The sequence below is a fragment of the Crocodylus porosus genome, unplaced genomic scaffold (assembly GCF_001723895.1).
Source record: "Crocodylus porosus isolate Cpor-Errol unplaced genomic scaffold, CroPor_comp1, whole genome shotgun sequence".
Classification (NCBI taxonomy): Eukaryota; Metazoa; Chordata; order Crocodylia; family Crocodylidae; genus Crocodylus; species Crocodylus porosus.
In genome coordinates this window covers 26,776,324-26,803,037 of record NW_017728931.1, presented here as the reverse complement: position 1 = coordinate 26,803,037, position 26,714 = coordinate 26,776,324, and the positions used below count along the sequence as shown (strand labels likewise).

The following is a 26,714-nucleotide window of genomic DNA, read 5'->3' as shown; positions in this document are numbered from 1 at the left end:
GCTGGTCTCTCTCTCTCCCTCTCTGTCTCTGCGTTTGTATGATGTGGAGAATTCACACTGTCTTCTATGTGTGTGAATGTGTGTGTGTGCTTTCCTATTTGACCAGATGCTGCATTGCACTGGCCAGTCCCTGTCTCTGCATGTGTGTATGTGTAAGTGTGTGTGTGCGTGCGCCTCTGTCATTTCATGTCAAAGGTCCATTACCTGATTACCTTCCTCGTCTGCCAGATTTTTATCTAGATAATTGGAACTGCTATGGAGGCTGTGTTCTGCCAGCCAGCTTAGATTCTCTAAAACCATAGTTTGTCCACCTTGTTATCTGTGGCTGTCTGGGCAAAGGAAATTAAAGAGATCCACAGCTAAGGGAGTCCTTTAACTCGCTCGGAGAAGGGGAGTGGGGTGTGTGGGGGGGGAGATTAAAACAACCCCTAGAGGACAGACTTTTTGTTGTGGTGGTGTGTGTGCGTTTGTGTGTGCGCGCGCTGTTTTGGCATGTGGATACCTTTTCCCCTCCACACAGCAGGGCTGTTTGATGGAGTTTGGAGCTGAGGAAACTTTGGTTTTGTTGCCAGGACGGTTTGCAGCACTTTGTGGAAAGCAAGAGCTAACAGTGAGACCGACAGAGTGAGTGACAAGTTGTTTACAGGTTTCCTTGAAGGGGCCTCTGCTATATTTCAATCTGTCAAAGTTGCTTTTCTTCCCTCAGAACAATGCCTGATTGTTGTGGTTTGGGTTTTTTGTGTGTGTGTTTGTTTTTTGTTTTTTTTTTTTTCCCCTTGCAATGGGAGAGAAAGGGAGAGAGAGAGAGAGAGAGAGAGAGAGAGAGTTGGGGCGGGGGGGCACAAAAAATCTGTGAGCATAAATGCCTTTGCTAACATTTTTATATATCTGATCTTTTCTTCCCTGTTTCCAACTCAGAGAGAGTTGATAAGTGCTTCAGTTTAATCAGGCTGCTCTTGTTCTATCTTCTTTCTTCGCTGATCTTGCTCAGTCAGAGGGGCTTTGCTCCTGGTTTACAGGTTTAGGTGGGTTGTTTGGGGGTTTTCTGCTTGTGCTGTGGGTTTGGTTTTGTTTTTCAAACATGAAATGAGTTGACTTTTCACATTTTGTGGTGGCTGGAGGACAGAATTAAAAGGAAAGGACAGGCACCCTGAGGTTGTCTAGTGCTTTGCAGCCGCAGCAGGCTGCTCCGCGGTGGGGGGAGCTTTATAAACAGTGTCTACTGCTAAGTGTGCTACCCCTTTAAGAGACTGGTCAAGGAGTCCTAGCTCAGAGAGAGAGAGAGAGAAAGAGAGAGAGAGAGAAAATCAATCGGTTTAGAAGGTTTGGACTCACTTGACAGGTTCAGTTGGAGGCGATCATAGGTGGCTGCTGTGACAAAGGGAAATTGTGCTTTTCCAGCATGCTAACTGACCCTGATTTACCTCAGGAGTTTGAAAGGTGAGTCGAGTTTCTGTCGCTATTATTTATTTAAATATGTGTGTGCCTGTCCCCGAGTGTGTGCGTGTGCATGTGTGTGTGCATAGGCACATCTAGAGAGAGAGAGATTTTACATAGGACACGTATAATATATACACACAACTCTCCCTTTTGCAGCTGGCTCTGGAGCAGTGGGGAGATGCTCCCCCAAAAGACTGCCCGATGGAGAAGCTTTACCTTTGCTATTCAGATTACATGTCAGTGAGCTGGATCATTTTGTTGCTGTTGTTTCTGCCTGAACTGGATTGCAGGAATCTGGAAAGTCCTTTAAATCTGCTTCACCAGTGATGCTTTTCTGGTGTTGTTTAGCTTTGTTTAGCTCCCTAGTGCGGATCTTAATGAACACTATCATGATCTCTCTGTCTCTGTCTCTCCCTCTCTCTCTCTTTCTCTCTCTCTCTCACACACACACACACAATCTCTCTTCTCTTATCTGAATTAGTCTACTAAAATATGGGAGGCAGTATTTGATGCAGAATGCCTTCAAGTTTAGCATCTCTCTGTCTTAAAGGAGTGATTTCTAGGGTGACATTAGATGTCTAGCAGTGGGTGAAATGGTGGGTTTAACTTCCAGTTTGATCCTTCAGTAAAACTTTGGGAGGCAGTCTGTAAAGCACATGACCTTTTGTTGATCTAACGCAAGTGATTATTTTTAGTCAAGTTAACATCACAGCACTCTGTCAAGAGAACATCCTTTAAGTTGCCCAAAAAGTGCAACTCCTGATTTGAAGTTTTAGCCAGCACCTCCCTCACTGCATGTCAAAAGCTGAATTTTGATTTATGACTTATTTATTTTCCTCTTGTTAAAGAGGGGGGCTTGTATGTTTGCAGTGAAGTTTTTGCTATCACTGGCAATGGTTTTTAACCTCCTACAGCTCAGTGCTTATTTCACATAAATCTGGCTTTTCTAAAATATGTTTGGAAGCTTTCTATCATACATTTGTACACTTATCCATTGAAGTTTCAGCACCAATTCCCTCTAGCAGCTTAATTTTTAAATATTATAAATAGCCTCATGTTTTGCTCTATAATAAAGAATTCAAACTTTTCATTTCTAAGTGGTAAATAAAAGAATGCCAAGATGCACGTTACTTAGGCTTTTTTTCATTTTCATGAAAGCTACCTTCTGTATAAACATTTGGTTGTATCTGACTATGCAATGGAAGCTAGGTGCTAGACCAGCTGGTTAAAAATATGCTAAGTCAAGCTGTTCATCTCTCAAAACTATGAATTTGATAGTAAAGGCAGAGAAAAGAAAGCAAGATGAAAACATTTTAAGTGGGCAGAGAAACACACATTCAGTGAAAGGACAAGAAAAAATTCTGGGATCAAAAGAAAGGAGAAAAATAAAATTAGGGAGGAAATTCAGAAAAGCAAGAACTATTTTAACACTTTGTGTTGTCTTTTGTGGCTAAAACACTTTGTTACCAGAAAGCGGCACTGGCATTGCTAAACTGCTCCAAAGGTTTCATTTAATTCAATTAATTTTCCAACTCTACTTAAAATACTTGGCATTTTTCTTTAGTTCTTATTATTGCAATAGAAGAGTAAAGATTGTTTTTGCTCATGTACTGTATTAAGTTATCAAAAACAGTACCTGGAGTAACTGTTACTGTTAGTGGTGATGAACCCAAAGCTAATACAAAAATAACTGACTTAATACAGTCAGTAATTAAATGCGTTTCTTTTACTTTACTAAGATTATACATAGAGATTTGTAAGCAAACTGTTAGAATGTTTTTGAACTTTGAAATGAATGGAATAAGTATAAAGTCTGTTATACCAAATGCATTCCTTTTATTTCTGTGTTGATAGAGTTTTTCTTTTTTTTTCCTGAAGAGTTTTTTAAAGAATTCTTTTTCAATATTGAACCAAACTTTTTCCATGGTAACAAAACTAAGTATTTTTTTTTCAAAGCAGACATTTCATTTTCAGAGCTCAGAGATCTGCTCTTGTAAATGTTCTAGTTAAATAATCAATAAGCTGCTGTTCTTTGTGCTATGCAGATATCAAAGGATAAGGATAGGAAGCAATAAAATATAGACCTCACAACACATGATTTTTTTCTACCATTTTTCCTGTGCAGTTGCAATTGGTAATATAAACCAATATCTCTGTTAATTATTACCATTTGTTTACACGGTGTGCATGTGTTTGGCTATACTTACACACGCACGCGCGCGCACACATGCACAGAGCAGGTACTGTCTATATACTATACATATATTAATTAAGACTGGCATAAGGACACATACAGTTAACTTGCATATCTAAGTTATAAATGCATCACACAGAAGAGGTTGTTCTTGCACTGTTACGTTCACATCAAGCACAGTTCTTTGAGTGTGTTTTCTCTAGTCATCGAGGTCTCACCTGTCACATCCACGTTATCAGTTTCAGTTTTGTTATTAATATGCACCAGCGCTTTTAAAACTGGCTAGTGAATTACAAAGAGGTAAAAAATTAACGTATAGAAGTGTCTGCCGTGAAGGTCTCATGGTGTGTGTAGGTTCTGCGGAAGAGTTATTCTTCTTTCCCTGTCACCCTCTCCATAAGCAGAAATGTTCATGTAACATAGTACCCCAATCACTGTGAGCAATTTAGAAACTTTGGGTCACCCCAACTTTCTAAAGATTCAATGAGTTTGAATGAAGGAAACTTCTCTTGTTTATCTGTGTTCATTATCATGGACAGTTGCGCTACACATTTGGAAAGAAAATGGCCCACAGTGTCAGATGAATAAACAATCATTAATTCATTCAGCAGCAGTAGTAACTTGAATTAGGTTTTGTGAATTATCCCATATGATTTATTAATAGTTCCAGAACTGTGAGGTTTTTTGGTCTCTACTGAAAAGTTACTTGCACCTCTTTATTCCTGTTTGTGAATTGAATGGATGAAAGGATCATGAGAAAATACAAACTGAAGATAGGGACCCTGAAATTATGTGGAGAAATTATAACTGCAATCGGTTTAGTCTCTGTTTATTAGGGAATAAATGATAGCTGGGTTGTACTTTGTGATGTTCAGATAGAATAATCCCAAATTTTTAAGGAAAGGAAGGAAAAATCAGGAATGATTAAATATATTTAATTAAATACAAAACATAAACCCACAATAGAAAGAAAGTTGAACTTCCTAGAGAATCACTAGTGTAGCCAGAACTATTGCTAACAGTGCTGAATTTTACAGAATGATTAAGAGCTCAAAAATACCCAACATAAAGTTTTAATGTCTTAATAAAATCTAGTAAATGAAAAATAGATAAAGTGACTGCTTAACAATGTCCCTAGTGTATGGGATGTTCTTAAACCTAAATTAATTACTGCATATTTACATTTCTCTGTAGACTCTGAGAGTGGCTAAACTAAGCATCACGACAGAGTGACATCTTTTTTTACTTGTAGCTCCAAGGTAAAGAAGTATGTGGTGTGTGTTTGTTGAAGGAGGAAGGGTAGGTTAATGTTTCCTAAGAAAAAGGGAAGAGCTAGAAAAGACAAAAGGTGGAGCGATTGGGGGCGGGGGGGAGGGATGTGAAAGAAGTTTAACATTTAAAATCACTCATTCTGCGCACTCTTTAGAAATGACAAGAGCAGCTAGACATTTTATAGAAAGGAAATGCTCAGCGGTGTAAAGTAAGTCTCTGCTGGGAGAGGAAAAAAACTACTTATTTGGTGTGCTGCACAAGTCATTTCAGACTCCCACTGAATTTATTTTGGGGTTGTACCAACACTGTCAAATGGAGAAATCATTTTCCTAAAAGGAAACTTTGCGTATTTCAAAGTGCTTTATTTAGCTAAAGTTATCCTGAAAGATTTCACTTATGCTGGCTTTGCTGGCATTTTATGTGAAAAAAACCCCACATTTTTATCAATGGGCTTACTAAGAATGATGTCCTCTTAAAATCTACCTGTAGAAAGGGTTGGGGGGAGGGAGGGAGGAAGAGCAATTTTGAACTTGGGTTGGATGTCATTTACATTTCACTGACTTGTTTTCCAGAAATGATTTTCCTGCTTACATGCTCTTGGGGGTGGATGAAAAATTTAGCACAATCCCAGTGGAAAGTTTCAGCTAGTAATATTTTGCCCCAGCAAAATTTGGCACCCTTGTATTTCTCTCTGACATGACTGAAGGAATAATACATTTCCAGAGTTTCTTTAATGGACTTTGCTGATTTCATTTGTTGTGTTTATGCTTTAGAGGGAAGAAGCTGACTGTTACAGATTATAGATTTTAATGAACATCTCAATAATTTACCAGTTGCTGGAATCATGAGCTAGGTTTGGAGTGCAGCACCACAAACAAGAGAATTCACGAGCAACACATCACGCCAAACAATTCTTACTGTTGTAATCTGTGTCTTTTAATCAAATCAGGAGTTTACTAGATTCTGGATGGTTTGCTCCTTGTCTACACTAAAATAGTTCATTAACACACTCACGCTCATGCTCACAGGCACGCATTCACAGGCACCAAGTATTTTGCAGTGTTTATGTGCATTGAGTATTTGACTGGTACCTTTAAATATGAGAGGAATTGTTTTTCTTTCTCTCTGTGTCCAGAGACCTTAAATATCATAAGTTTATGAAATATTTACTACTTCTTAGGGAGCTTTTAACTAGCATCCAGAGCTATATCATATGAAAGACATATAATAACCTGTCATTTTACTTGGCCACTGTGCTGTGTGGTAGGAAAAACATAAATTTCTATTAGATACGATAAATATCTGTATCTGTATACAATATTCAATCCAAAGTGTATTTTAGGAAAAGAGTATCTTTCAAAGGTGAAGTCTTAATTTCTTTCTTTGCCTGCTTTTCTCTCAATACCTTTTTAGGCAATCTGGTTACGTTGTGGGGTAGGACGCGTACATGTACGCTTGTCAAATACCTTCACTTTCATGGTTCATTTGCAGAAGTGAGATTGACATTCTTTTGGCATTCTTATTTTTACTCATTTGTTGCTCCGTCATGATATAAACATAATTAACCAATAAGTGGAAGGGGAAAGGAGACATTGCAACTAGATGGTGCCTGTGAATGCCTCATACTGTGGTCAAGTGAAAAGAGTGTTTGCAGCAATTAATCAATAGCGTAAGTACTTTTCTGCCAACGTTAAACGTTTTGTTTAACAAACAGTATCTTTAAAAGCAAAGAATTAAAAAATATATATTCTTAAAGTCTCTTTTAACTGGTATGTTAATGGTACATATGGTACAATGGTATGACCTCTTCTGTATTTCTTTAAAAAAGCAAATAAAATAAAATGTCTTACAAATAAGATGAACCCAGGCATAAAATTATATTAATTAAAACAGCAAAACTTTTGTTTCCACCCACATCTTTTGGGAATAGATGTAGTTGTTACTTTAACATTCTGGTTTTGATGATTAGCTGCTGGGAGGTATCTTGAATTTCATACCTGACATTTTATAACGTGAAGATTTTTTTTGCCATTTCATAACTGCACCCATCAAATTCCCTTTTGAAATGAAAGACTATATAAAGCTTTAACTCTCGCTTTCACAGAGGAGTTTCATTTGTCAGCTGCATATTTCTGCAAGTTTTATCTTCCTTTCACTCTACAGAGCAGCCTGCCCTAGAATAAGTTTATTACATCTCTCGTATCCTCTGGTGAATGTACAATGCCTACTTCCAGCCAACCGCTAGAGGGGCACTTGAGAGCAATATGTACTACACCCTCCACTTGAGAGACTGTGTCACCTTTGCTTCTCAGGCTGGCAAAGGCTGGAATCACTGCAGGAGTCTCTAGAAGTTGCTCCTGAGCCCACATGTTCTCGTGGCAGTGTGAAGTTCTACGTTATACTAGTTGTAGTGAGAGATCACATTTAGAAAAGATTTTGACGACTTTTGGTGAGAGCTGCTTGCAGAGACTACGTTATTTTATAATAATATAAGAAGCAAATGGAATTGTGGTATGCACAGTGGTAATTAATATAAACAAAATATCTTTATTAGGATTTAAAAAAAAAAAGACCTGAGCTGAATTTTGACTATTAGAAACATCAAATTTTTAATCTATTTTTAAATAGTTTCCCAGCTTCTTTTTCCTTTCTCCTTTCCCCCTCTTCTGTCTCCTCTCCTCTCCTCCCCTCTCCTTTTCTCTCCCCTCCTTTCCTCTTCTGTCAAGACATTGGTCAACATTTTCCTTTTCTTTGCTTATTTTTGATGTATGTGACATTTTTGCCGAATGCATTTTGTCACCTTACTTGAGAACAATTCATTCTTTACAAAACGGTGTTATAATTTTATACTTGTAAAACATGACAGCATTACAATGAGTAAAAGAAAAGCCGTGGCTCAATTTAGAAGTTTGAAATCAGCATTAAGGTTGCCTGCCTTAGAAGCATGTTGTGAGGATTAATTAAGTAATGTTTGTAAGTCAGCTTGTATATAAAAGGATATGTGTGCTAAATTTGAATTGTATTAATTCTAAAAATAAAATATGATCTTCAAAATCCCAGATTCCCCTTATGGTATTTTTTTTTTTTAAGTCCAAATGCAAAACTGCACTGGTATTGCATGCTGAATGTTATTTTTGGTTTTTAACGTACTTCTGCTTTTGTGTTTTCTTAAAGTTCAGGTACACTTTATTGATTGTTTTTCTGGGATATGGGTGTTTGTGTGGTAATTGATGCTGTTTTTTCTAAAGATAGGTAAAAAGTACACTAGTGCTAATTTTGTTGTTTGGTTGTATTTTAGTCTGTTACTAAATATTTGTTTCATTTTTTATGCCTTGCCAGTGATCAGTTACTTTGGAGGGGGAAAAAAAAGCATAGCATATAAAAATTTATTTTCCTTGTCTGAATAATTAAGGATTCTTTTAGTGACGAAGTTTTTGTGAGGGGGTGTGAATTTAATTTTTGTAGTTAAGGACATTGGCTATAGGGGGTATAATTTCTGAACATTTGTAGTTCTGGGGAAAGTGAATTAGGACGTCAAAAGCAGAACCTGTAAAACTTGTCATCCTCACGCTCTTGTTGGTAGTAAGTGAATGACTATGCCACTTTCTTGGAGCTGAAAACACAGGAATAAACCACTGCCTCATACTTCATTCACTTCATTAGACTTCTCATTCCACATGTACAAAAATAATCTGGCTAATAGCAAATTAGGGCTACTTGCAAGTGCCAGCACAATATGAAGTGTTAGAGTAACAGCACAGAAAAAAGTTGCTAGCTATAAGCCAACACTTCATGCAAGCTTTCCTGTTTAACTGTTTGAAGGGCTTTGGGAGAAAAACATATTTTAAGAAGTAACCAGGGTGAAAGTATAAAAATAAGATTTGAAATTAGGTTGCGCATGTATGGAAGCATGCATTTTCTTTTGTGTCATCCCATATGATTGGGCTGCATTGGATTACATTGTGTTCTATTTATAGAGTATCCAAAAAGGTGTGATACAGTAAAGTGTATAAAAACTTAACTACACAGTGTTAAGTTTTTTAACTGATTCCACAGTGTAGTCAGTAAGATTTGGGGCATCTGCTGTCTCAACTGAGAGACCGTTTTATGAAAGGGCATTCGACGCTCTCTCTCACCATTAAAAGTGGTCTACATGTTCAAAGCTTCAAGCATTTGGCAAAGCTGCCTGGGGAGCAGGTTGGCCTGCACTACTACTGCCCATCCTGTGTTAAATCCTATGGGTATGGAGAAGGCTTTTGTGTTCCGAATTGTCAACCTGGCAGCATCACCAAATTCACTTCTTTAAAAAGATGGGAAATTTTATTCTTTTTCCCAAACTTTTGTAATGTTTATACTTAAAGCATTTGCTTCCCTAAATGTTAATTAGCTGTTCAGGGTTCCATGGAACAACAGTATTATTTTTTTATAGAACAGAACTGGGGAGGGAGCCTTCCCAACTTGGCACTCCTATTATAAAAGCTTTGTTATTTTGTTGGATTTTTTTTCCATTGTCCATGTTCACTCCATATTGCTGTGAAACCTTGAAACCAAAATATGATGCAAGATTTAACAAAAAGATTATAAATTAAAGAAAATGAAATAAAGCAGAATTTAATATATCGTTTCTCGGCCTCTTGAAGGCTCGGATCAAAAACATTTATACTTTTGGGACATTTTCCTTCTTCAACCATTAAAGGAAACCACAGAGGTTCCTCTTCCACTTCGGTTAAATTGTGGAACTCTGCTTTTGAGTTTAGTATTCTGTTTGTCTTCCACTCTCAGGATTTGGAGATGTACCGGCATATTTCTGGGCAATCTTTTGCAAAAGAAGTCTGCCCACATTCTATTCTCAGGTATGTCCATGGGAATCTCAAGTCAATTCTGTTTTTTTGACAGAGATCAGGCTTCAGTTGTATGCATTCTACTTTGTCTTCACCTTCTAATTTATGCCTTTTTCTGAAGGTCTTTGTTATCTAACTCTGTAACAATATTATGTAGGTATGTAAACCATATTGGAATATGGTTGTTGCATATAAAATGCCACTCAAAATATGATCAAAACACTACTGTTGAGTGCGTCTTGTGAATCTCCTAAGTATGTTTTGGACTTCTTTATTATTTGTGTACTGTTTGTGTTTCAGTACCAGTGTACATCAGGACCCCGTTTTCCTAGGTAGTGTACAAATATAAAAAGTGGGTCCCTGCTCCATAGATTATTGTTTGTGCTTAGAACCTTAATTTATGTCAGTGTTTTTTCCGAGATGAACACAAAATCAAGAAAGGGACAAGGGGTCCACAAAACAGATTACAAAGAAGAAAGATTTAGCTGTCAAATCATATTGAAGGATGCGTAGACAGAACCTATGTGAAGGACACATAGTCACCTTTGTACTTACAAAAATACACATTTATGTGTGTTCCTGAGTGTTTGGCAGGTGAAATACATGTTTGTGGAAACATAATAGATGCATGTTTATTTTGTTGGTTTGGTCTCTAGTTGCAGTGGGAATTAGATTTTATTGTGCCTTTACATGCGTAGAAACACACATTCTGGAAACCGATCTATTGTGAGTAATAATAACGCTTAGATGTTGTAATCTCTTTAATTTCTGGAATTCAAATTATTTTGAAAGCTTTCAAGATATGATGAGGTCCAGAGGTTAGGTATTAGTATTATCTTCAGACTATAGATGGAAAAACTGAGGAACAGAAAGGTAAAAGCACTTGACATACCTGAGTATAGAAGTCAGAGATAACTAACTGCCAGTTGTGTGGTTTAACTGCAAGATTATTTCTCTCTTTCTTAAGGTCCTAAGAACTGCAAATTACAGATTTCTAGCAGTCTAGTTACATTTTAAAGGTCTTGTTCTAACAAGATTAAATATAATACTTGAATTACTTAAATATGGAAAACATGGACTTTGAAAAATAATTAAGAACATTAAATCCAGGTTTAAACAGTCTGTCCAGTATTTTTGTCGGGGGAGAAAACTATTTTGAATGCCTCCAATTACTTGAGCGTGCTTCTAAAATAAGTCCCTACCTGCAGGCGAGTTCTGAGGACTGAAGTTAGGTAGCGGAAAGTACAGTATTTAAGCAGTAAATTAAAATACTGTGCATATCTGTGTCTGTATGTGTGTGTAACTAACAGACAATGTAAAAGGAGTCACCCTGGAAAAAAAATTAGTTTCTCCAGACATATGTGCAAGGGCTGTCATATGTTTTATAACCTAGGGACCAGGCAATGGGGGGAGACCAGAAAAATGATTTACACAGAAAGTAATTAATGTGAGGAACTGACCCTACCAAAAACCAGCAGTATAGGTAGCTTCTCTGAGCAAACCAAATAGCTTAAAAGCACAAATGGCGTTACAAATGGGTTCTCACCCATCCAGGACCCAAATATGTAACAGCTGCTTTTAAAATGTATGGCAAAGACCCAAAGTGTGGAGGATGGCATGGAAATTTGCCAAAAGGTAAGAGTTGTTCTCTTCCCCTCCTTTTCCCTCCCATGGAAGACATTTTCCACAACCTCTGTTTCAGTATTTTGGATTTCCAACAGCAGTATTTTTGGGGGAAACACAATGAAACAGAACTGGATGAGTGAGACATGGGGGCATGATTTGGGTCTAGTCCATGTGCTGTATCTCTTCTCTATTGAGAAGAATGGGTCCAAACTTGAGAAATCTTAGTAAATTTGAGTTGCATAGCCCCTGACTGTTATAGGGCAGTTTAATGTTCTTGTTTGAGAAACTTTTCAATAAAATCCTGGAGTAGTAGGGTTGTACATCAGGAGGCCTAGTTCTTCTCTAGATTCTGCTCAGGGCAGGATCATTCTTGACTAAACCATCCCATTCCAAGTATCTATTTAACCTTCTCTTAAAAGCATCTAAGGATGGAGATTCCATAACCTTTCTGATTAACCTGTTTCAGTGCTTTAACCACCATCATAGTGAGAGAGTTTTTCCTAATATCCAACCTGAATTTAACTTGCTTCAATTTAAGACCACTGCTGCTTGTCCTGTGGCCACAAAGAATAGTCTATGTCCATATAACCATCCATTACATATTTGAAGAATAAGGAGTCTCCTGGCAAGAGAACTCTTTCTAATAAAATATAATCAGTGATATGATTCCAAGGGTCCACTCACACAGAGTTTATTGTGAGACCGGGACCAGTGAGGCAAAAATATTCAGTAGTGCCCCTTAAATGTCAATGTTTTGGCCCCATAGCATGCAGAATCACATTCCACTTCTGGAAATTTAGGTTTAATTAAGTAAGCTCACTCATCTGAGCCAAGCAAATATTACTGCACCAATTTTAGAGGGAATGAAGAAGCAACCAGTCAGAAAGTTACAGAATGAAATCCTTGCCCCACTGTAATGGAAAAACTTCCATTAACTTCAAGTATTTCACCACTGTTGAGATGCATTTCTGTACAAGCTATCATCTGCAGATCTTAAAATATTTTACAAATGTGAGTTAGTTGATCCTTACAAACAGCCTTTTAGGGTCTGTTGTCTATTATGATAAGAGTGAGGCAGGTAATTTTGCTAGTATGAAGTCAATCAGAAGGCACCTTTATAGAATAACTACATAAGCTATATATAGCAGAAGCTTTCATGAACTGAAGAGAACTCAAGTTCACTTTATCAGCATCTGATGAAGTGAACATGAGCTTACAAAGGCTTGTGCTGTAGATGTATAGAAGGCAGTGCACTTTCATAGACTACCTAAATACGAAATATATATATATACCGTTAAGTAGTCTATAAAAGTGCACCTCTACACTGCCTTCTTAATAATAAGAACATTATTATTTTACTTATATTCCAGAAGGCCCTACACACTTCGGTTAGGAATTGAAGCTCAATTGTTTCACACTGTACAAACCTAAGAGTTAGTTATTTGTATGATGGAAACATCTAGGGAGCTTCAGTCATAGACTAGGTCTGCATTGTGCTAGCCACTGAACTGGTGCTGTTCCCAGTAATAAACTATTTATTTTATGAATGAATTAACTAAGGCATCTGCTGGAATTGTGATTTGCACAGGGTTGCATAGTGTAAGAATGACAGTTAGGCAGGACCCCCCCCTTGAGATCTGGAAGTGGCCAATTGCTCTAGTGACCAAACCAGATTCTTCCAGAGCAACAGAAATTAGTCTGGTTTTCTCTCTTCTTTTACCTTTTCTTCATATCAAGCCAGAGGTGTTAAATTTTAAAAAAAAGTTTATAAAAAAAGGAGAAGTTTTGTTGTTAAAATAATTTACAAAAGCTTTCTGTTGATTTTTACTATAAAGACTGGCATTGGGAATGAATTCTCTTGCTGTCAATATGCTGTGATGGAGGTTGATAGGGAAACATATTTTTAGGGACAGCTGTTAAAGAAAGAAATATGCAATAGGCTACAAGTAAGGACATTGCTTTAAAATAAATAAAATTGCTTTTTGAATATATAGGCTATTGAAAGGCCGTCCGGCATACTGATAACAATTTAAGAAGATGATCTTTTGCCTTTATTGTACATCTGGGAGATATTAGCTGAACATTTTGTGGAGAACAGTGAATACCTTAGTTGCCAGTTGTCTAAAATGCTGCTAATGATTGCTTCAGTGCCAGTGTTTTGATGGCAAAAACCTATCCCTGAATATGAATACAAAGAATGCAGTTTAAACATACACAGACAGAGGCACACACACTTTTTATATAAAACAGATTTCAGCCATCTGCTTGGCACTTAGCTTTGCAAGGTTCTATATAAAAGGGAGCACTGTCCAGGTTATAAATGGTATCGCTTCTATTGGTACCTTGAAAAAGCCATAGGGTTTTTTTGTTTGTTTGTTTGGTTTTAAAGGCTTGTATATTCAGTGGCTTTCTTGAGCCAAATAATGAAAAGACTTGCTTCAGCCACAGTCTTGTTTCTTCCATCACTTCTCTGATGACATCTTTAAGTCTGTAAAAAAGGATTTCAAAGGGAAGAAAAGTTTTACTCATACTTTTCAAAATTTCCAATCATATCAGATGTTTCTAAATAAGTGGCCCCTAGAACTGGCACCCCAGATGGTTTATGACATAAAACACTGTTTGCTTAGGAATTCGTTGTATAGCGGAGTTTGTTGCCCAAGCACTGCCAAGCGTGTCAAATCAGCATGGAAGTTAATGGACCAAAGGCACTTCTGGATTTAACGCTTTTCCATTTGATCTGAATTTACAGCTTTAAATCAGGACAGCACTTTTTCTTTACTGGTGCAATGAGGGAAAACAGGGTTGATGGCATAATTTATAGACATATAGTACAATAATTTTGAGCCAGTTCATCCATCTATAGGTTTAGAAAGACAGCAAGAGAAAGAAGCTAAAATACTTAGTAACAGGCTACTTGTAAAACGTATGAAAAACCTGCATGTCAGTGTACCCAAGCCTTGTCAATTTTATCCACAAGCTTAAAAAAGGATCAGTCCATATTTAACTCTGAATAAAGAGCAAAAGAAATCGTACAATAAACCAAGTGAAAAATCTTTAAAGTTTTTAGTATTCTGTCAGCAATTTAGCTACTACCTCATTTGGCTTTGCTTGCTTTATCCCAAAGAATGTTTTACAAAATACATTTGTTTTCTGCTCCTGATACTTTTAATAGAAGGATTTGATAATATTTTTATACTAAGGGTGTATTAAAAGAAAACCAGGCTAAGCAAAAGAAGAAAAAACAGTCTCCTTCATGTAGCATACTCGCTGTTTTCGGCTATCCATTTAGTGCTGTGTCAGATTAGTACTGCATTGTTAACACCTTTGGACAAGGCTAAAGGTTTCTTGCAGCTGTATCTAGAGAGCTGCTCATTACCCCAGTTTTAAAGTTGTGTCCGATCATAATGCTGCTAAGTATCTTTTCAATAAAGATACTTTTCTTTAACAAGCAAGGCTTTGCAGGAATTGTTTGCTTCCAAGACTTCAGCAGAGTAAGTAAAATGACTAATTGTTATTTACGTTGCTGTAATTTTATATAGGTTTCCACTGCTGTACTCTATGCAGTCTTGAGAGAGTTCTTTTATTTCCACTACATTTTATTTGCCTGTGCCTGCCTTTTGTGAGGCTGTACGAGATGCTGCAAGGAACATAAAGTTGGACTTCTCAGGATAAAGCCAGATGGTACTAGAACCTTGAAGTCTTCTGCCTTACTCTTTGCTCAAGCATAACATACAGACAGAAAACCCCCAAATAATTTTCTGTTGGCATGTGTGAGGAGCAAGTCTTTACAGAAGTAATGTTGTAGCCCTGTCAAAGTCTAATAGGTTCCTAATCCCGTGCTACCAGAATCATTTTTCTCTCTCTCCCACAATTAGATGAACACGTTTTCTGTATTTTTGTGGAAATCATGGCTGTCTTCTATAGGTGGTGCTTAGAGCAGCAAACCTTTTAAGCTTAAGAAAATTCCAGTTAACTGATGCCAGATCCCAGTGAAGTTTAGCAAAAGCTTGTTTTCCAGCCACCACATCACCACATCTTCCCATAGCAACTGAGCTGAAACTATTAAAACATCTTATTGGCGGAACAATTCTTTATATTGCATACAATAAAATGGGTTTCTTCAGGAGCAGGAAATAACAGCTTATCTGCTTTTCACTAAAGCGCCTGCACAAGAATCAGCTATTTTTGGGGCTGCGTGGATAGAAATTATGTAAAAAATACTCATGAATGAGTTCATAATGACACTTTACAATTCAAGCTCAATGTTCTTGGAAATTTTACAGGGTCTACTTGACCAGTGTCAACAGTTTGGCCATTTTTCTTTCCTTTTTCCCTCTCCATTCTATTCCGTCAGGTAACATAATTACATTTATTGTGAATTTACTTCCTGTACTTCCCTCCAGTCCACTGTGGTTTGAATGAGATTCTGAAGTGAGCGCATAAATTTGAGACAGCAGTTGACCGTGGTGAGAGTTGAGGGTACTGCTATAATTTTAACAGCCTGCCAGTTGTCACCAAAATGGTGACTTTCAAGCCAGGTTCCAGGGCTGTTTAATTGAATTTGCATTGCCTTATGCCATGACTTTGATTTGCATTTGCCTTATGCCATTAATAAGGCGCAAATGAATAAGTATGTCCTCCTTTTTCTCCATTCCACTAGTAGATATTAAAATGTAGCATTTGCTGTATTTGTTTAAAAAGTTGCTTTGTGTCACTTGCTATTTTATTCCCCAAGGCTGGCTTAAGAAGAGCTTGCTGGAAGAGGCAAAGTAGCACTTGCTGGTCTGTTTGCTATGGCCTTTCTCCTGATCCTTGATCAATTTACTGTTAGTAAGGGTGGGGTTTTAGTTGATTCAAGACAGGAATGAATGACTTACGGCAGGGGTTTGGAAATTAATTTTCAGTGTCTCTCCTTTTGAATGCACATTAAATTCTGAGATAAGGACGCTCTTTGCAGGCTCCAAACTGCTAAGGGAAGCAAGAAACTGCTAGTCTTTCAGTTCCATCACTACTGCAATGGATGATAGAGTTGTGTCAGTTTTGAAAGCACCCAAAATTTAGTTGGCTACTGCCTGCCAATTGTATTATCAAAAGACTCTGACATAATATTTCACACTGTAAACAGCAGGGAAGGATGAATATGTTTGTGCGTTGTGTATGTCATTATTGAGCACACAAGCCTCTGAAAAAGGTTACAGATCAAAAGCTTCTTAGCATTGTCTGCTAAACATCTTGCATGGATCACATTATACCAAAAGTTCATGTTCATGCTTTTGGAATTCGGAGCTATAGAATGTTGTCAATTACTAGTCATTACAGATATGTATTGCTTGCAGAAATAAAAACAGAGACTGTTTCCTGCTGCTTCGTAATAGTATGAAACACTACCATAAGCGTCTAAAATTGTCTTGTTCTACAGCTTTAAATCCATTTATCAGGTGAAGCTGAATAAAGAGATTCCAATTCATTGCAGTTTCTACTGGGAAAGTGGACTTTTTTGCAGTTTGTTTGATGAAAGATGGAGCCATGTATCTGGAAGGAGGTAGGGGCTGTCTATTAAGAGGTGATGGAGGCTTTAAATGTGACTTTGCTGGTTGAAATGTCACCCAGACCACTAGTATCCAAGAGCTGTTCCTATCCAGTGGATGTCCGACCACATATATGTGATGCATCCCATCTGAGAGGACTTGGTGACTTAAGCAGTAGTCTCAACAGAGAGGACAAGGACCAAATATGTCCATGGGATAGATTTTCCTTTCACTTGCAGGGCGTCTATTGCTGGTCCCTTTAATTCATATATAGGTTAACGTGGAGAAGTGTGTTATGCCTCTGCCCTTGAAACACCTATTCTGGAGATAATTACAGTATATATGTTTTCCTCTGCCTCCTCTCATAGGTACTGAGTTAATTTTTATATAAAGGCCCCACCCAGAGCCCACTGAAGACAATCATGAGAGTCTCTCAAAGGTTTGATATATCCCACTAAAAGGGGAGGATTCAAGTATTTCTTTAGTGCTTTGACTAACACCAAGAACTTTAGATGATTGTTTTTAGATGAAATGCAGTAATTATAAAGTATTACACTTATTAGCATTTTAAGAAGACAAATAACCAAAGTGGACATATGGAGTGTTTGAAGTGTTATCTTGAGACTAAGATTATTCCAGCAGAATAGTTTTAGTCACAGGATGTGTGTGGTGCCCTTTGTGCACACAATGTGGGACTATGGAATCTACTTTGCATATACTGGTTCTGACTGAGAAACAGTCCAGAGTGTAGGCCTGTATAGTCATACTTAAGGGAACAGAAATGAGGTAATCTCTTCCTCCAATACAGTTATCCTCATGGTTCAGATAGGACGGTGTTGGACGCTCTAGACAGAAAAGTTTGACAGTGTTCAGTAAGAATGACTTTCTTGAGATGGTTCAGGTGTATATAATCTGTGAATGAACATTAGTGGACTCCATGCAGAAACAGAGCCCTGTCCTGTGAGGTACCAAGTGTCTTCAATTCCTGTTGTCCTCAAAAGGAAGTGGGAACATTTGGCTTGTTGTAGGCTCAGGCGGGCTTTAGGGCTGTAATTTTCTTCATGATTCTTGACTTTAAATGTAATTTTCATTAGCACATTAAAGTAGGCTACTTCAAGCTTTATGCTGGTGTGGGTGCTAAGGAGCATGGTTGATAGCCCAAAGGTCAAAAGTCTGAGGCTGTAGCAGAACTGCATGTGATACAGCTCTATTAGCATCCAATCAATCTGTGAATTCTGCTAAATACCTTGTCACAAGGACATGACAAAGGAAAGGACTTCAAACTTTGATCACACCTTCCATGACTATGTTAGAGCATATACACTAGGCTGTGTAGAAGCAGGTATTAAAGATTGCCCTATATTTCATGGCTCTTTACCTGGAATTTTTAAGTGAAATGATGCATCCCTTTCCTGCTCCATCTCTGGAATGTCTCCCATTGACCTCCACATTATTTGGGTGGATTTGTGCTATAGAGCTTGGTTGGCTTTAAAGGGGATGGAATTAATTCAAGGTAGAAGGATGCAGAAGAGGACATCAGTGTTTATAAATTAAGCACTTCTCTCTACTTCGTGCTAATTCATAGAAGAGGAAAAGGAAGAACTGAAAGTGCCAAGTGTTTTTTGCTACTGTTGTTTGGGAAATGTGTTCACGGTGTTCTTTTGAAAGATGATGATAAAATTGTTCCTGCTAGTCGTGCTGCATTGCCAAAACATTGTACACGTGTATGAGGTAATAGCTGTGGTTTGTGGTGACATTATGAAAACATTGGTTTGTTATGATGATTGCAAAAAACCCAGATACATGGTAACGTATTTGTAATATTTTATTGAAGTGAAACATGGAAAATACAGTGTAGCTTGGATTCCCCTTAGACTGATTTCATGTGTCGGGAATGAAGAAGTATTTGCAGAAATTAAATGGGTGTGCACAGCATCAATAACATTACAGATTTTGGCCTACCTCAGTGTCAATGACTTTGGGCTTTTTTTCTGGAGGGGGTGGGGAGTAGGTGTGTTTTGTTTTTGTTTTGGGTCGGGTTTTTTAAGTCTCAATACTCTATGGTAAATGTCATTGATAACGGCATGCATTTTACAGTGGTAATTATGAGAATTTAAATGTATTCTTTCACTGTTTGACCCAAAAGATAGTATCACTTGTGAACACCAAAGTAGGATGAAGAAAGGGCCGTGTAGAATATACAAGCACTCACATAAAAAAACATTTGAGGGCTTTACCAGTATCTGTCTGGATAGCAGGAAGATCATATGCCCTTTCCTTTCCTAAGTATGAAGTGTGGCACTCAGCGTACTGGGATTGGAATGTACTCATACAGTCCACCTAAATCCATTCATCTGTCTATATCTCTGAGAGACTTACCAACATCATAGGTATATTACATAACATCTCTCTTTTATATGTGCTTATGGCAGAATTCTTTTTTACCTGGGGATGGCCAAAGTGCAGCTTGCTACCAATTCTGACTTCTCCAACTAAAGGAGATAAGTTCTCTTACTCCCTTTGGGCTTGTTAGTTAGGAATAGGGAAATGACTGTGCATCTCCAGAGGGCAATGCTATTCCTGTAGTGGGCACACTTACACACCCAGAGAGGGTCACAGAATCACTCCTACACTGTAGTCCAGTAGTTCTCAACCTCATTTGACTGAAGTCACCCTTTTGAAAATGCCAGCTCTTAGCTTTCACTTGCACATAATAGAGCAATTCTTCTGTTGCTATGAATTTAGAAACACCACAACAGTTCAGAATGTTTCTGATACTATGGATTCCTATTTGAAACTCTTGGTTTATCTTGTGAATCATATTTAGGTGTTTGTACACTTAACAATTCTCACATTGCACAGCACCCCATGACACCCTTAAAAGGATCTCATGGCACCCCAGGGTGCCATGCTACCCTGGTGGAGAATTACTGCTTTGGTTACAAGCTGCACTTTTGTTGTCAATTACTGCAATAAAATTCTGCCCTTAGTCTCTTCCATCATATTTAGTCAGTGTAATAGTTTAAATAGTTTAATAGCAGCCATTTGCAAGGGAGTACCTGTAATATAAACGGTATCAAATTATATTAGAAAACAGCCCACACACAGTTGTATCAAACTAACACTATTTCATGTTTCCTCCTCTCTTCATTTTGTTAAATAGCTCAATGTATGTCTTTATCGCACATTAGAAAACAGGTACTGTCATACATTCATGTCTCAAACACTGAAAGTCATGTATAGTAATGCTTGTCTTCTTATTGTGGTTCATATAAAGCTAAAACAGATCTATAGCAGCAATGTAATTAATGACCTCAGTTAATTATTCTGAGAGTTGATTGATTTCTGATTTAAAAAAGGCTGAGGGGGGATTTGATAGGAGTCTTCAAATACATGAAGGGTGATTACAGAGAGGAGGGCCTGTATATTCATTTATGATGGAGAGGGGCTTTTCTCTGTGAATGTAGGGGGCAGGACTAGGAGCAATGGAATCAAGCTGCAGCACTGGGAATTTAGGCTGGAGATTAGGAGAAAGTTTCTGACTATGAGCGGGGTCATGCATTGGAACAGTCTACTTAGAGAAGGTGTGAAATCTCTATCTTTGGAAACTTTCAAAAGCAGGTTAGACAGACACTTGGCTGGGATGGTTTAGTCCTGCCTTGAGCAGGGGGTTGTACTGGATGACCTTCTAGCTCTACTTTATTTTCATCCTTAAAAGGAATTCATTTAGCAAACCTGTCCTTTGTTAATTTGTCCTCTGCCACAAGAGAGGTGTCACATGTGCTAATATGCATGTATGAATGTCAGTACTGATGAACAGTGGTATAACTAGAGAGTGATAAGGGTAACTGCTCCAGGTGTCAGCATGGTGGTTGCGGGGTGGAGGGGAAGCGGGAGAATGAAAAAAAAGCACCTGCTACTAGCAGTCATACATTCATATTTATGATCACAGTGGCAACCATAAGTTGGCTCTTTTCGTTTGGCCCATGCACCTAGCCGCATCCCTATACTGATGCAGATGAAGACCTAAAGATATTACAAACTTTGAGTAGAAATAGTTGTAGAGACTTGGACTCAAAATATGTTTCTGTAGGTAAGTATTCATAAATTTTTAGCTGCTAGGAATACAAAAACCCAGTGGATCATACATAGACAATTGCTATCTAAGAATTATATTAAAAAGAGCTAAAGGTAGCTTTGGTCAAATAAGCAACATGCTTTTCCCAGGGGTCTCCTTTTTCCCTAGATGATGAATCACCACAACTGTACAGCATTAAATATTATTCTGTGCACATGCACTGCACCATTCCTAAGAGGAATGTGTTTAAGGTCAGATTTTATTTATACATGTGCGTCGTCTTATATAGTGATGGATGGCACTAGACTAGCAAAGCATAACTGTACTTGGACTCTGAAGACATAGATTTATAGAAGGGACAGTGCAGACAAGCCAAAAAGCAAACAATGGGAAAATGTGACACACACCAAACTTAGTGTACAGTGCTGAATTCTCATGATTCCTTTCAAAGTTAGCAGGGGCATAAGAGGCTCAGGATGTTATAGGATCATGTCTTTCAATAATGCATGCTCATCTTGCCCTCTTAGGGAAGGGCTAAAGCAGACAGGAAATTTTCACTCTTAAAAATCGTGTTGCCTTTCTCTGTATGTTGCAAAGCACCCAAATGCAGGGAATTCAGGGTGGAGGAAGCATAGTGAGAGAAGAAAATATGCACCTATGGGACATGCACTGTCAATATTCTTTTCTCATGAATATTGTATTGGTGAGCAGCAGACACATAACATTAGACACTTTGTATTTGCCTTTTTGTGGCTGTGCTGAACAGGAAGCTTTGCTGGTCAGAAGTAGGAAGAAGTTTGGAAAGGGGAGGCAACAGTGGGAAAAGAAAGGAAAAACAAAGGTTGCTTTTAGCATTTTTTGTTTTTTGGGTTTTTTTAGGAGGATCGGGATTAGATGTGCTTTGAGAGTTATCCATCAGGGGAGAGGCAGAACAGGGGATGTTGTCTTGGGTTTTTTTACTAGGTCTTCCTTCAGTTCAGCATACTATAATTGTCTTTATGCTGGTCACTTTCCATAGCATAATTCATCTTCATTTTTTTTCTTTCTGAAAAAATAAGAAGAAATGGGCTGACAGAAGAGAGAGGCCCAGATCAGCTTCCTGGCTTGGATACTGCATGTGGCTTTATGGACTCACCTGCTATCATTTATAGGAGAAGAAACAATGGTAGAATAATCTATGGGGCAATAAGAAAGAGTAGGGAAAATGAACTTGAGAACAAAAGTTCTGTGCTGTGGTCTGGTTTTCTTTAGTTCTGTATTTGCCATTTCTTAATTGTTTTGCTGGGAGACTTACTTTCCTTTCCCTTTTTTGGCTTTTTAACACCTGGTCTTTAGGGCTGTGCAAAGCTTTGGATCACGATTCAGATTTGGAGATTATTTGGATGATTTGGAAACTGGACCTATGGATCCAAATTGAATTGCTGGAAGCTCCAAGCTTTCTGAATCAATTCAGAGATGATCTGGAAATTTGGCCATAGAGTATAATGGGGAATCAATGAAATATCTATAACTTTGTTGTCTTTTGGCTGATTCAGATGAAAACTGTAGGGATAATTGCGTCTGCTGAGAGAATGACACGTGCCAAGTGTCAAGGTGATAGGTGCAGGGGTTTCTGGGAAACTGCACCTCAAAGTCCTGAAAGCAAAACTCATGTCACATGTGTGTGTTAAGCCACAGTGGGGTGAAAATTGCAGGGGTGGTAGCTCTTCCTGAGGCCACAAAGTCTGCCAAGTTTCAAGGAGATAGGTGCAGGGGTTTGGGGCAAACTGTACCTCAGGCTGCGGACAAGCAAAACTCGTGACATGCGTGACACTGTGTGTGTTAAGGTGCAGCAGGGTGAAAGCTGCAGGCCTGATAGCCCCTGCTGAGGCCACAAAGTCTGCCAGCTTTCAAGGAGATAGGTGCAGGGGCTTCTGGGTTCTCGGGCTCTGTGCCTCTAGCTGCTGATGGGCAAAACTCTTGTCATGGGTGCTTGTGCACCTGTGTCTGTCTTGGGGTTATACTCACTAGCTACTGTGTATTGAGCATGTCCCTGAGTGAATCATGATTGATTGGTAACACTGTAGCTAGCAAGGGTAATGAGTTAATAACCAAGGATTAACACCTATGAAAGCACAGACTAAGGAGAGGAAGGAATCAATACAGAGCTGGGAACTGCTTCTGCCCTAAGACAGAGACAGTCAGTTGCACAAGCACCCATGTCAAGAGTGTTGACTGTTAGCAGCTAGGGGTGCAGGGCCTCAGAACCCCTCTGCACATATCTGCTTAACAGTTGGCAGGCTCTGAATCGAATCTCTGCCATCCAAATCAGCCGAATCCAAATCGAATAGTACCCTATTCACACAGGCCTACTGGTCTTCTCTTATTTGTTGAATTCTAAAATTATTTTCCCCAAACAGATACTTAATATCTTTAGTTCAGAGGACGACATATCCACTTTTCATGCTGGCATGCACAGCCCTCACTTGGTGTAGTATTCCTAACTCTTATTGACTTTGCCTATCTAAGGACATTGGGGCTTGTCTGCTGAGGGGAGTGGTAACTAAAATAACAGTAGACACGACCAGGCATTTTCTTCATCTCTTCTTCCCTGTACCTGTCTTTTTTCCTCTTCTTTTGTTTGTCCTCTTTCTCTCTCCTTTCTGTCTTTCTGTTCTATCCAACAAAAGATCAAGTAGTTAGACCTCTTAGAACAGGCATATCAAAATCACCCAGCCCTATAGGCTTGAGGTATTCAGCGTCAGCATAAGGGTCAGATTAGACTCACAAAGTGGTCCCACATACTAGAGCTGTGTGAAGCCTTAGTCCCTTATTTTATTCGGCAGAGATTCAGCCCAATTCAGTGTCCGACTCTCGTAATCCAAACTGAATCAGAGAACCCTTTAATCTCGCTGAATCGAATCGGAACCCTCCAAATCAATTCGGAGATATTCAGAAATGTTGGCGATTCAGACATAGACACAGCTTTAAATGTTTTTTCTACATACCTCTAAGTGGCAGGCGGCTCATGAACGGTGCAGTGCTGGGGCACATGGAGTGTCCCACAGAAGTGTGGGGGGCTCCCCAGCATACTCAGCAGCAGACCCAGAAGTAGACCAGAAGCCCTTCCAGTCCACTTCTGGGCCTGCTGGGGAGCACGCGGGGGGGGGGCCCCACTGTGCTCCCCCCAGCTCAGTGACTAGTGCCTCCTGGGTCTGGGGGGAGCACCCAGGGTTCACCCATGGCCAATTGCTGAGCTGGGGGGGACAAGGGGCCCCCCTTCATGCTCCCCGGTGGACCTGGAAGTGGGCCAGAAGTACTTCCGATCCACTTCCAGGTTTGCCACTGAGCATGTGCCCCAAGCCCTTCTCCATCTGCTTCTTTCATGGAAACTTCATTAGGCAGGCTTGTAATAGCTGAATGGGACTGGAAGAAATACTGAATTTGGTTTATTGGGTTGTTTTTTGTCTTTTTTCTGAAGGGGACAGTTGATGTCACTAGGCTAGGCTGATCCATCTGCTGATCTTTTGAGTCTTCCCGATAAGTTAGGACATGTCCAGCTGCAAATTTCATTTGAACTACAAAATCCAGGTCCTATAGAGGACACTGTACTGCTCTCTCTCACTCTCTCGGTGGAAGGCTGTACTTCAGGGTGTAAAAGGCAGAAGTCTAGACAGAATTTACTAAAAACAGGGCAGTTGAAATACACCCCAATTTAGTGGAATGATGATGATACTTGATATGATTATAATACTTTGCACTTGTATGGTGCCCTCTGTGCAGAGATCTCTGTCTGCTTTACAAATATTGAAGGATTAAATTGCACAAGACCTCTGACAAATTGGTATTATTATTAAGCCATTTTACATGTGGGGAAATTGAAGTGCAGAGAGGTTAAAGGCTTGATTGTGCAACCCTTACTCCTAATGTTGAGCACTTACTCAACAAATAGTCCCACCAACGCCAAAGTTTCTGAAGTACTACACAGTTGATAAGGACCTTAATTCACAATTTTTCCTGAACATTTGCAGTTGTCTATGGGACTAAATTCAGTTTTATTTCAGTTGACAAACTTACATCTTTAGAGGGACAGGAAGCAAAGCAGAAACAAATCCTTCCTTTTGAGCTATGGCTGTAAGTAGTGTTCTACTTAATCCACTCCTTACTGCGAGGATGAAGTAACATTAAACATATTTGCATTCTGGATTCGGAGAGCTGAAGTGGGGAGAAAGGAGAGAAGAAGAGTCCCCCCTTTTTTTTCTTTTGTGGATTCGTGTTAAGAAACTAGTGTGTGTTAAATAAAATATCTTTTTGTTGATTCCCTCTCAAATCATCTTGTGCTGGCCGAGTTGGCCATGGCAGCATGCTGTAATCTGTATGCTCTGCAGCCAGTGAGTGCGGACCTTTAAAAAAAAAGTCCTGCACTTGCTGGCTGCAGCAGTGGCAATTGGGGCCTCTGAGGGCTCATGGCAGAGGCCCTCCCCTCCCAAATGCAGTGCAATGGGGGGCAGCGGGGATCACCCCCCACCCATTACCCACATGGCAGTAGAACTATTGTGGGGGTACAGCATGACTTGGTAGGGTGCTACACACTGTCTCAGAGTTGGGGCACCTCCATTTGTCAGCGAGAGCTCCTGGTTCGATTCCCCAGCTCTCTGATTGCTTCACCCAGTGCCCCTGAATCTGCGCGTGGGGCTTCAGCAGGCTGCTGCTGCCAGCCAGAGAAATAGTCCAGAGCTGCCACCATCCCTAGCCAGCCTGCTGTCATTCCGCATCATCCGGGGGCTTGCGCCCCCTGGGAAGAGCTGGAGGAAGCAATCGGAGAGCTGGGGAATCAGGAACTGGGGGAATGTTTAGGGGCCTGAACGTTCCCCCAGCCCCTGGGTCAATTCACCAGCTCTCTGATCATTCCCTCAGCTCTTCCCAGGGGACGTGGGCCCCCAGATCTGCACACTGGGTTTCAGTAGGCTGATGCTGCTGGCTGATGAAACCCCACGTGCAGATCAGGGGCCCACGCCTCCCAAGAAGAGCTGGGGAAATGATCAGAGAGCTGAGGAATCAAACTGGGAGCTAGATGTCAATATCAGAGCAGTCCTTCCCCCTCCTTCTCCTTAGTTTCTGTTTAACTGCAAACAAGCTGGCTTCGAAACTTGAAATGTTTCTAGTGCGCCTGTTTTGTTTCAAAGCTTTTTTGAAGCCTTTTGTTTCATTTCGATTTCGGTGTTTTGAACTCAAAAAGAGTTGAAACAGCTTCGAAACAAAACACCTGTTGAAATTTCTCACAGCCCTAGTTTCTATTCTATATCAGACAATATCAGTAACAATGTTAACTAAGTTAGACTTGCAGAGGTCTGTGCAAATCTATAGTCTCCAGGATCTGCACAGGTATTGCTCAGGGCAGTATTGAATTCTACAGGATTTTGTGTACATTAAGTGAGTGTCTAAGTTTTTAAAGGTCATGGCCTCAATATCCTTTTATTCATGATTGATCAGGGAGCTATCACATATGTTCATATTTTGTTAAACTGTATACTGTTTATGAGTCTTATTTCATATACTTTGTATTGGAATGATTAGAATGACTCTAATTTGAAAAGTAAATTTTACAAATGGGATCCCAGAGTTCATTTTCTCTCTCTCTCTCTCTCTCTCTATCTCTAACTTCAAGTATATTTGTATGCTTTTATTTTTAATTTTAATTGACTTCTTTAATTACCTTTAGCCTAAGATTTGACAGTCAAGCTGGGTTCTATTTT

At 39.1% G+C, this 26,714-nt stretch overlaps 1 protein-coding gene across 12 annotated transcripts in view; it reads left to right on the top strand.

Moving 5' to 3' along the window:
• Positions 1 to 26,714, top strand: part of SOX5 (SRY-box 5) — a 549,709-nt gene that overhangs the window by 160,280 nt on the left and 362,715 nt on the right. For 3 of the 12 annotated variants that reach the window (XM_019544445.1, XM_019544441.1, XM_019544439.1), the window contains exon 1: positions 34 to 624. The exons of 3 other annotated variants lie outside the window; for them this stretch is intronic. In XM_019544445.1, the coding sequence (XP_019399990.1) occupies positions 533 to 624 (92 nt within the window). In that variant the 5' untranslated portion in view covers positions 34 to 532. Of the gene's footprint in view, positions 1 to 31; positions 625 to 853; positions 1,441 to 26,714 lie in introns of those variants that run through there. 6 more of the 12 variants (XM_019544440.1, XM_019544438.1, XM_019544447.1 and 3 more) reach the window with 4 other exon arrangements.